At 36.2% G+C, this 11,345-nt stretch overlaps 2 protein-coding genes across 2 annotated transcripts; one reads left to right on the top strand and one right to left on the bottom strand.

Annotated features, from left to right (window-relative positions):
* Positions 1-632: 632 nt before the first annotated feature.
* On the bottom strand, positions 633-6,734 carry LOC139116777 (uncharacterized protein DDB_G0284459-like). Its single transcript, XM_070679431.1, has 7 exons — positions 6,332-6,734; positions 4,283-5,307; positions 3,773-3,849; positions 3,572-3,679; positions 3,072-3,291; positions 2,237-2,385; positions 633-1,780 (listed from the first exon to the last, which is right to left on the bottom strand). Exons 1-2 carry the CDS (start codon positions 6,732-6,734, stop codon positions 4,292-4,294), a joined length of 1,419 nt encoding a protein of 472 aa, XP_070535532.1. The 3' UTR covers positions 633-1,780; positions 2,237-2,385; positions 3,072-3,291; positions 3,572-3,679; positions 3,773-3,849; positions 4,283-4,291.
* Positions 6,735-8,510: 1,776 nt separating this feature from the next.
* LOC139117911 (uncharacterized) lies at positions 8,511-10,995 on the top strand. Its single transcript, XM_070681147.1, has 2 exons — positions 8,511-9,519; positions 10,250-10,995. Exons 1-2 carry the CDS (start codon positions 9,039-9,041, stop codon positions 10,993-10,995), a joined length of 1,227 nt encoding a protein of 408 aa, XP_070537248.1. The 5' UTR covers positions 8,511-9,038.
* Positions 10,996-11,345: the final 350 nt, after the last annotated feature.

The following is an 11,345-nucleotide window of genomic DNA, read 5'->3' as shown; positions in this document are numbered from 1 at the left end:
TACCTGTACATCAGCTTATCAAAATACCAAGTATCCAGCTGTTCCACACATCAATATTTGCATGCTTTGCAATGTCAATTCAAACTCAAATATTGTTGCTTGAGTATTACATTGAGAGTATCAAGCTTGGACTTGCAATAATAACCTGGTACATTGAAATACTCTTTTCACATAAAGGTTTTGACAGTAAAAGAATCTGTTTGTAAATCATGCCAGTTGTATTGCGATAGCTCAATAGTGAATGTTGATTTCACAGCAATACACTATTTTGGTAAATGGTGTTCTATGAAACACCAAGAAAATCTTAAAATAAATCTTGGTAACCTGATAACAAAAGTTTAAGTTTAGAGTTCACAAGTAATTTGTAAAAAACAGACTGTAAATATCATAAAAATTTACAAGAACAGAATATTTTGGCATTACGTAAAATATAGTACAAATTACTATCTTTAGCCCCTCGTATTTTGGTATGATAAATTTGCGTTCAATGAAATACAAAGATCATCTTGAAATATATTTTTGTCACAAGTTCCTGAAAGTGTAATGTAAAATCACAAGTAAATTTTTAAAAAGTTGACTACAAATATCATGAAAAGATACGAGAAAATTGTTTATGAAATACAAAGATCACCTTAAAATATTGCATTTTTATAACAAGTTTATGAAAATGTAAGTTTGAAGTCACAAGTAAATTTGTAAAAAAATAGACTAGTATAAATATCATGAAAAAGTTACAAAAGGACAAAATATGCTATTATCATCTAAAAATTTTGCAAGAGATGTTTTGAGCATTTACCTTAGTAAGTAAGCAGCTGTTTCTCACTTTTTGTGGGGTTTGTATAAATATGTGACAAGAGTTTTGGTAAATACTGTAAATTATTGTAAATTGTTCACATCATACCTCAGTATACTTAATAACCAATAATTCTGAATACTTCATCAAGAACAGCATGTGTAATAAATCTGATGAAGCAGTAACCAAATTAATGCGAAAGTAAAAAATATGGTAAAGGTAAAATAAAACGTAACATTTCAAAGTTTTTTAAAATAGAGAAATAGAAAAAATATGAAGTTTTGTTTACTATTTTTTAAAGCTAGCCAAGAGAAAAAATAGGAAATAATCAAAGAAATTGTCAAACAGAAAGCCACTGCCAACAGCACACCTTCAAAACAGAACACATAAATAAATATTCACCCAGTATCTCAAAGTAAAGACTTGCTGTTTCACTACATGGGTTATGTGTACAAAAGATAATGAACGTCAATACCCATAACTTGTACAAGTTTTAAGCAATGCAAAGTTGCTCACCACAACGAAGCACACATTTGAAAGATTAAAAGTGATTCTTCTAATTTGATAGATAGCAATAAGTATAAAATCCCTTAATGCAATCATTTTCAGCATGTCAGTGCAGACTGTACGGTTGTAAATTTACCGACAGTTAAATATTATTTGGGAAATGATATTCAACTGGGAAATAGTATTGTTGATAAATCAAATATCTTATGCAGACAGTGTTGAAAAGTTGAGTAACTACGAGAACTGCAACTGTGACTAACATCTTTTAAAACAGATTCCTCAGCTACAATTGACTTGTGTGAATCAACTGACAAGATCAGACCAGTCAATTGATTTCTATTGAAGATGGTGAAAATTACCAACCTGCACTGAATGAAAATTCAGGGACAGGTTTTCCTAAGTTGTCTCTTGTTCCTTTGGCTGAGTGGACAATGAGATAAGCACTCCCAATATTCACTCTCCTGAGAGAAAGTCTTTGGCCTTGCCAAGAAAAGAGAGAGAAAAAAGGTGAAATATGACACTGTGCACACTGCTGACTATACATTAACAGCCGTCTTAATGTCTGTATCTTAAAAGTTGCGCTTCAATTTTCCCCTCACAGTTCAAATTCAATACAGAAACAAGGGTTTTCATAAAACTGCTTCTTTATACTTAAAATATGACAATTTGTAAAATATGAACTTATATACACTTCAAATTAACACATTAATGTTTATCTTATATGTACTTCACAATGAAGTACTAGTAACTAATTCTCTACAAATGAAAATTGCAGTTGAGAAATACAAATAAAAAATATTAGCAAAGTGACAAATAAAAGATAATTATCAAATATTCTCAATTAAGCATGTTCTTATAAGCAGGATGATCATACAGATAAACACGCCAGACCGGCTCAATAACAATTATTCAGTTCAGATACTCAAGATGTCTTACCTGTATGCAGATGAGTTATTGCCTTTTGCCTTGAAACAGTTTCTTGCAAATAGATCTTTTCGCCCCACTACACTTGTTGGTCAAAATCCTGGTCAGCTCTTTTTCAGTGATACTTTCTGAGTATTTCCTTGACCTTGCCAACACATATGCTGAAAAAGGGAAACCATTTTATTGCTGTTACCGGTATTATGCGAAATCAACCACGATTGCATCATATTTTAAGGTGCACATGGACAATCTAAGACTTGACACATGACTTCTGTGTTACCCCAAGGGGTTACATTACGAGATTTTCTAAAGTTTTGGTGGTGTGACATTAACAGAGATAATCAAGCCAGATATGAATGTAAATGATTACTGTCAAACTGCAACTGAGGTGAAGAAAAGTCTAGTTTTTCAAAACAATTGCATGTGCAGTGACAATCCATTTGTTAGAGTTTGCATGAAGGATGGCGGTAAGATATTAGTACTACAGTGCCCAACATGTCAGGCAACAAGATAATTCCATAGGAAATTTTACTACTTCAGGTGCATTCTTTTTGGTTTGCAATAGAGATCATCAAAGTACACCTGAAGTATCCAATTCCCATGGTATTGGAGTTACCTTTCTGTATGAATGATAATCAAATAATACAACCCAGTTACCCACATTAGAAGGCTCATACATGAACAAGCAGCAGTCGCTCTATTAAACGTCATGACAGTGCAAAGAAGTTCAGATACATTTCCAACCTTACTTGAAAAGCAACCATGGTCAATGCAGGAAAGGTAACAATTGCTACTTTACACTAGATAATTACATAGCAAAATTTTAAAATCATAAAGGATTCCTTACTTTTCACGGCTCGTACGATAGTTTGGTCCAAGGGCCGTTTACCTTGCAACGATTTGCCCGTATCACAGGCGGTCGATGCTGATAAAATATCTATGGAAAAGAAGTGATCTATTAACTTATGGAAAAGTTTCTTGGAATCCTTGTGACATTCAGCTAGTAGTCCATTTAGGACTACACATTGAACATGCACCTTGCTCCCAGGTACCAGTTCGATCATAGTCTGCATATAGAGAATATAAAAGACAAAAGAATAACATTACACATATAGTCACATGTTGAATATTGAAATATCACATGTACTGTACATGTAAGAGATACTATTTTCTGCAGTCAGTGCAATGTACAGTTTCATGACAAAAGGTCTAACAGGTATGTATAATATCATGATTACAATCTGGGAAGAGTGGGGATATCACTTAATGTTGGTATATGCATTTCCAGTGTCTGGGACCCGATTTGTGTATATGTATACAATGTACCTTTAAATGGTAAGTACTTACACTTTCATAATTTGTTGCTTTCCCTTTACTACCTATGTCATCTGGAGATAGTGACTTGAACTTGGTACATGTATCTTGACTGGGAACAGTAGTATACAATGTTGGACCCTAGAGATTATAGAAAAGCAATAAGCAATATTTAAGAGACTGTACAAACTGAACAAAAAGTTAAAGAAAACATCAGCGTCGAAAATTACTCACTTGCTCTTGAAAACCAAACAGGCTGGAAAATAGATCCTTCCAATAATTCATACAATTAGAGCACTCTGGTGGTGGTACTACAAAGCAAAAGGAAAATGAAAATACCATCATAACAGTATACTGCAATTTTTGTTTCATTTATGTAGCAGATTCAACACAAGTAAACACATGACACAGTAAGGGTGGAACATACTATTGTAAAACTGATGAAAATAACATGCAATGTATTGGTCCAGGAGAACAATTACACAAGTATTGGCAGGTGGCCATACTGCTTGTTACTTCAATATTCATGCAAAACAAACAGCTTAATCAATCAGTAGCTTTTCAATGACAGAAATATGAGTCAATGACATCATGAAGTGTTTTCATGCATACTAGTTTCAAATCTGAAGCCATCCATTTTGCAATAGCGAACTGACATTGTACTGATCCAAAAAGAGGCCACGAGGGGGAATGCTTCCATTGTTGAATACTTTTTGAAGTATATTTAAAAGACAATAACTGTACCTGGTATTTTTATAAAAGCGTTATCCTTTCCTTTGGACTTGCTCTGAACTGAGTTGACACTTGTTGACGGAAAGGTGCAGGTGCATGTACCATGTCAACTTCGTTGACGGTGTTCATGGCCATTCTGTAGATGTCTGAGGTGCTTTCATCCAGTTCCTCATCAAATAGCAACTGTCGCATGCTAGGCCCATTTGCCGATTGTGATGATGTAGATGAATCTTCTGATGGTGTACATTTACTAATAAATGAAGATGTGTCATGCGATTCACTCACAGAACTTGTCCATGAATTGCTCAGGTATGTATATGAAGGAGTATCGTTATCCATCTGTGGTTGTTGAACAGGTGGTGCTGGCTGAGACATTGAAGATGTCTGTTCTGCATACACAGGTGGGAAAGGCTCATGGGAAAGTGGTGTTGATTTTGCCAGAGGTGTTAATGTACGGTTCATATTAGAATCAATTTTGCTTATGGCATTATGGTCACTGTTGCTCAAGACAGGTGAACTTTCATCATTTGTTGGTGTATTGGAGGACTTCTCTTCTGATTTGTTTGTGCCATGTTGCTTGCCATTACCGGGGAATTTTTTTGCAAAAAACTCGGTTGCTTGTGATTTCGCAGCTTCAATCCTTGCTGCTTTTTGTAGCTGTTTCTCTTTCTTTGAGGTGGTAGTCTCCTGTGAATCGGCTGTTATTGGTTGTGTGACCTTCTTTTGCTTTTTGCTTGCAGTAGTGCTCTCTGCTGTACTTTTTCTTTTTGGTGTTGTACTCTTTTTTGCAGGACCACGATTCAAAGTTTCTTTTTTCCTGGTTGCTGCTTTATTTTCTTTAGTACCTTTTTTAGCTTTGCCTTTATTCTTTATCACTTTGGTTGTTGTACTAGTGTCAGCTTCTGCCTCCTCATCCAAAGCAATTTTCTTTGCAGTTGATTTTCTTTCTCTTGGACGATTCAGTCGGTGATTTTGTTCAATTTCTCTTAGTTTAGCTGAACTTTCCAACTCTGCTCTGTTGACAACCTTTTTAGTTCCTACAATGTAGATAAAAAGACAAGTTTGTCATTCTTAAATCCAATCTATCTCTTACATCAAACAGTGATTTACAGCTCAACACATGTATTCATGTTAAGGCCAAAAGTATGAGTTGTGCTGTTCCAATAACATGTTTTTTTTAAATACTAAAATAGGGTAGGTAGGTAGGTCGGAAGGAATTTTTTTGATAAAATATTTGTATTTATAAATATGCATTTTTCAGGGAAACACTTGCCATATTTCTTGAAAAATGTGTCACCACATAATTTAAAGGAAAAAACCCTAAAGACATCCTCGTTAAAGCAAAAATCAAATGCCAAGTGACGAATACGTGCTTTCACAGGTTTTTTCCTTTTTATTTACTTCTGTGTGCGACAGGAAAAAACATCTCTCATGCCACAGATGTACAAACATCATTTATGTACAGCCATGCTCATGTGAACATCATTTTTATGCATTTAAATATCAAGCTTGAAGACTCACTCTTTCAGCAATAGCTATTCCAGGTATGATGAACTGAAATATTCTATGTGGATGCTCACTCTCATCACATGATTAAATTTGTTCTGCTTTATATCAAATAAGACATATTTACATGTACTTTGTTAAGAGAGTGTAGGAAACATTTTCTTCGTCAATATGCACTTTCCAAAATTTTGCTAACCTTTCAACTTCAAGGACGATCGAAATACGGCATTCAGAATCAATAATAAATGTTCATCATGGTTTTGAAGGAAAATTATAATGACATGAAAGCAGACAGCTAAAGGAAGACGTGCCTGGTGATGATAAGTACATGTAGTTTGTGTCCACATACAAAGAAAACAGCGTACAAGTAGCACAATTTTGTGGAGGGACTGTGATGTACACAATGCTTGAATAATTGTTGGAATTATCTAACATGCTTGATGTCAATGAAGTTTTTAAAAAGCCCATTATGATTATTTCTCCACGACTCAGTAGGACTATATTAACTTACTGCGAAAACACAGATTAATCTTCATTTTCAAAATCGTAACTTACCGATTTTCACGATTTGAGCCGTGTATATATCCTCAGTAGTTGCACAGGTCAAAACGTCAAAATTTCTCCATTTCACGCTGATGGTACTCTTTTCTACAAACTCACCATCGACCACGTCGCTGCGGGGTAGGGAACAGTATGTCTTGTCTTCCGCAAAATACACCAACATCCACTCATCCATTTTTAAATGTTGTTGCCAGGAGCAATGAAGGACAAAAGAAGTCGACTTTAGGAGATCTGTATATGAAAAGACGACCTTTGGCTGTCGAGTCTTCACAATGGCGATGAAAAATACCGCGCAAGATATTTTGACTAACGCGCGTTTATTGCGGGTAAGTGATTGGCTAATATTCATCACGTGACGAAAAGCGCTATTGCGCCTGTGCAATGACCCGGTCTGCATGCTAGTGTTGACACTCACTCTTCGACATATATCCAGGAACTTACGACGAGACGATTTTGCTATCAACGGCACTTTATATCAGCACAATATGTCAAAAAGAGGCAGCGATTTCGCGGCTCGAGACTGTAAGAGGACTAGAAGCACCGTTAAGTCTCTTCTAGGTGAGTAATGAAGTTTGAAAAATGCTTGTTACCGCTATACCTGTGCTATTCTATTGCGGCTAGCCCTGCGTACGATGCTGCTGTGTGTTCCGCTACAGCTAATCGCCCTGCTCACCAGCGGGGCGATTAGCTGTAGCGGAACACACAGCATCGTACGCAGGGCTATATTGCGGCTTACTCGCTCGTTTTGACGGTGGCACGGTCCTTCTATAATCACTCACAGTATTACAGTGATTCCGATATTGCTGCAAATCAACATCGCAAAATCGGGGAAAACTCTTTATGGCCTATTTTGGCGTGGACATTATCCTCTCGCCTGCACCAGTGGCTCAGAACTGGTCCAAACTAAAACTACTCTTCCAAAGAAGTACAAACAATTTGAACGATCAAAATGATATCGCTGATGTGATAGGGAGTGTTTCAAATCAAGTTAAATATAACCATGAAGATCGAGGTTCAGTGAGCGCACACATATTTTTTCATGTTTGTTTTTTTTGTTTTTGCCACTACTACTGTAGTGCGCATTATTTCAATGTGACATATTAAACTACGATTTCGATGTAAGTAACTGTAAGTTGCTGGCCTACACTAACAGATTACTAAACCATGGACTGAAGATGTCCCCAAACCCCTAGACACATTTACTAGCTGTGGTATGTAATTTGTAAAGACATATGCAACGACAGACCACGGTCCCTCCAAACTTAAATGTACATAGACAATTGTTCATAATGGAAAACTGGAAGACTTGTCAAATGAATCCAAAAACAGCTAAAATGCTGCAAGCACATGGCAGGTGAAATACATGTAGGACTTGATTATCCAGATCCTTGCTTAGCCCCTGCATTTCCAAACAAAGTTGATAGTTTTAAGTAAAGCATAAAAAGAATTTGATGGCATTTCTGTATTCTGTAATACTGTGATTGACAATACTTCTAAATTGGCAGAAATTGCAAATAACCCTCATCTTCAAATTTGTTAATATACCCTATAAGAACGTGTGCACAAATTATAATAATCCCTCAATGTTTTTAGTAATACTGGATATTTTAATGACCATTATCTTACAAAAACAAACTCATTATTGACAGTAAAATATATTTTTTCAAATACATGTAACACAGAACAACATCGAACTGGAGAAGCTGCCTGGCAACACCAGGATATAGTAGGGCAACTAGTACCTGACGAGGATGTACATGTACAGGCTGAAGCCACAGCATCAGGGCCATCTTACGAAATGAATGAAGTGGAGCCCAGTACGAGTGGAAACTTTTTTCAACCCATTGATGAGAGTAATTGCAATGATGACTGTGATTCACCCTCTCAAGGAAGAATAGATACCACAACTGACAGCTACCGTGCAGAAACTTTGAGCAATGAAACACATGACACTGACAGCTATGTCAGCATTACAAACAAATATAGTGAAACATTGCAGTCAACTAATCAACCACCATGCTCAGGAATGGACTTAAGTGAACATAGAGAAATTTATCATTCCTTTTTTGATTGCAACTTTGATGCAAATGATGAAATGGATACATCACCAATATTCGAAGAGGGTGAGATATGTGGGCCATCAGCAGAGGACTTTGAGAAGTTAGCAAGGCCAGTAATGAAAAATGTAATGAAAAACAATGTGATGAGCCAATCTTCCCAGACTCTACTATAACTGTAAGCATGAGTATGGTGCTGATCATAACATATGCTCTCAAGTTCACCTATCAGGTGAAGCACTTTCAGATCTTCTGACTTTAATAGGCTTGCACTGTGCAAAGAAACACCCTGGCCTGCATTCTTTACATACATTTTTGAAGTATTTTCACAGTGTTCGCAATCCACTGGTGTGCCATTATTACTGTGAAAGATGTTTGCGGTACCTTGGTGTTAACAGTGACAAGGGCAGATGTCCAACAGCTGGATGTGATGCTGATTTTTCGCGAAAAACTACACCTTTTTTTATAGAAGTTCCTATTGAAAACCAAATTCGCAAACTATTTCAAAGTGAACATTTTTTCACAATATTGGACATCGTTTTGACCGGAAGAAGGAACAACCAGGCAATATAGAAGATATCTATGATGGAGAATTGTATCAAAAAAAGAAGAATATTCTTTCTGAAGGACAAAACATTTCCTTGATGTGGAATACAGATGGTGTGCCTGTATTTAAATCCTCGTCGTTTTCACTCTGGCCTTTATACTTAATGGTGAATGAGCTCCCCTTCCATGAGCGTGTGAAGAGAGAAAACCTGATATTTGCAGGATTATGGTTTGGCACAGTTAAACCAGACATGCTTACATTTTTAAAACCATTCCATGCAACATTTTCAAGGCTGGAAAATGAGGGCATCACCGTTGAAACCCACACTGGTCGCAAGTTCACATCTCGAGTTCTTCTGATAGCTGGCACTTGTGATCTTCCAGCAAGAAGTATGGTGTGTAATTCTGTCCAATTCAATGGATTTTTTGGCTGTCTTAAATGTTTGCAACCAGGCCAGACAGTGAAAACAAAGAAAGGAGGGCATGTCCACACTTTTCCATTTATAGAAGAAAATCCAACAGGACCACCAAGAACTCATGAAAACATGTGCCAGGACGCCAAAACTGCTACTGAACAAGGTTGGTAACATTGTTCCATTAACTGTTGTAATCTACTGATAAAGAGGTGTGTTAAATTTAATGTCATGTCTCATCTATCAGGTGTTTAAATGTATACATCTTACCACTGCATGTGGTGTGTAAAACAACCTGACAGATTTCCTAAATATATTGTGTAATGGTCCTTGCAGAAGATACATCTACATGTATCAATATTGTTATATCATATGGAAGTAGGTACATGAGAGCAAAAGAAGATTTTCAATTGTTTGAAGTCACTTCTATTTCAAATTTCAAATGTAAAGCATTTCATATTACACTCACTGGCCTTCAAAGGGTAACTTTACACAACCTGAGATCAAGGCTTTGCATTTTCTGAAGGAAGCTATGTGCAAGTTGAGATGACACAGTCACTCTTGGCAAGATGTATTTTTAATGCATTATTGAGAATTGGTGTGTAGAACTGTATATATTAAGTGGTACTTACAGTGCTTGGACGGATCTTCATGGGTTGCAGTTTGTCCAAATTCATTTATCTAAAAAGAAGCAATATTTCATCAAATTTGGTTGTCTATGGTCAGTAAATTACCTTTCTTAGAGTTATGTGAACTTGTACAGTCATAAATTTTATTAAGCTCTTTCAGAAAAAATCATACATATTGACAATCTTGCCATTTACTCCCACTAAATTAGCCTAAAACAATACATATTAGTGTCTTATTCTCAATGTTATCTTCTTTTCCTCCAACAGGTAAGATTGTTAATGGCATAAAAGGACCATGTTGGTTCGGAGGACTCAACCACTATGACCTCACAAATGGAACAGGAATAGACTATATGCACTGTGTGCTACAGGGAGTGATGAAGACCTTGTTTTCTCTGTGGTTTGACACAACAAACTCTTCAGAAGACTTCAACATCTCACACAAAATACATCAGGTGGATAAGCGTCTTGAAGAAATACATCCACCAAACGAAATTTCAAGATGTCCACGCTCCCTTGAAGGACACAGGAAGTATTGGAAAGCTTCCGAGGTTCGGTCATTTTTACTTTACTATGGACTTGCAGTTTTGTTTGGCATTTTGCCTGATACATACTACCAGCATTTTGCTTTGCTGTCTGAAGCTATCTTCATTCTCATTCAGGAGTCTATATCTGTAGAACAATTAGAATTAACAGATAACCTACTACAACATTTTTGTTTGCTTTTCGCTGGTTTGTATGGGGAACGGTACATGACCCATAATGTACATTCCCTCTTGCATTTGACAGAAGATGTAAAACAATTAGGCCCCGTGTGGACCCATAGTTGCTTCCATTTCGAAGATACAAATGGTTTTCTTCTTAAACTCATTCATGGTACTCAGAATGTTCAGTTTCAAATTTTGAGTGCTGTATCTCTCGTTCAAAATCTACCCGATCTTGTACAATGTTTAGAGGCCAGTCAAGAAGCAATGAATTTTTATAAGAAATTAAACAAAGTTAGAGAAAGGTAATTTAGTACAGTTACAACAGAACATTTATGCCATAGGTTCTTCTGAGGAGAGTGATCTTGAGGACATGGAATTCAATGCTCTGTTAAGTGTCATCGACCAAGCACCACCGAGTAAAATAGTAAAGAAGTACCAGAGACTTAAAATAGGATCTACTGTCTATCACTCTTCATCCTATAGAAGAGCATATAAACGGAATTCATACACAGTCATATATAAATTCAATGATCATTTTGAGTATGGCCATATTAATTTCTTTTTCCAAGTGAAGACTTCATGCTTTTGTGAAAATATGGCTAGTTGTACATGTGATGTCCAAAATTATGCAATTATAAAAAAGCTACCTGTTAAAA

This window comes from Ptychodera flava, chromosome 18 (assembly GCF_041260155.1).
Source record: "Ptychodera flava strain L36383 chromosome 18, AS_Pfla_20210202, whole genome shotgun sequence".
NCBI lineage: Eukaryota > Metazoa > Hemichordata > Enteropneusta > Ptychoderidae > Ptychodera > Ptychodera flava.
This window is presented reverse-complemented; position numbering and strand designations above follow the sequence as displayed.

What these genes read in the sequence shown, in the direction of transcription:
- LOC139116777 (XM_070679431.1), bottom strand. Translation starts at nt 6,734, where the DNA reads ATGCAGACCGGGTCATTGCACAGGCGCAATAGCGCTTTTCGTCACGTG. An exon ending in GGCTCAAATCGTGAAAATCG is followed by an intron (nt 5,308 to 6,331) that starts GTAAGTTACGAT and finishes TCTACATTGTAG; the next exon opens with GAACTAAAAAGGTTGTCAAC.
- LOC139117911 (XM_070681147.1), top strand. Translation starts at nt 9,039, where the DNA reads ATGTGGAATACAGATGGTGTGCCTGTATTTAAATCCTCGTCGTTTTCA. An exon ending in CAAAACTGCTACTGAACAAG is followed by an intron (nt 9,520 to 10,249) that starts GTTGGTAACATT and finishes TTCCTCCAACAG; the next exon opens with GTAAGATTGTTAATGGCATA.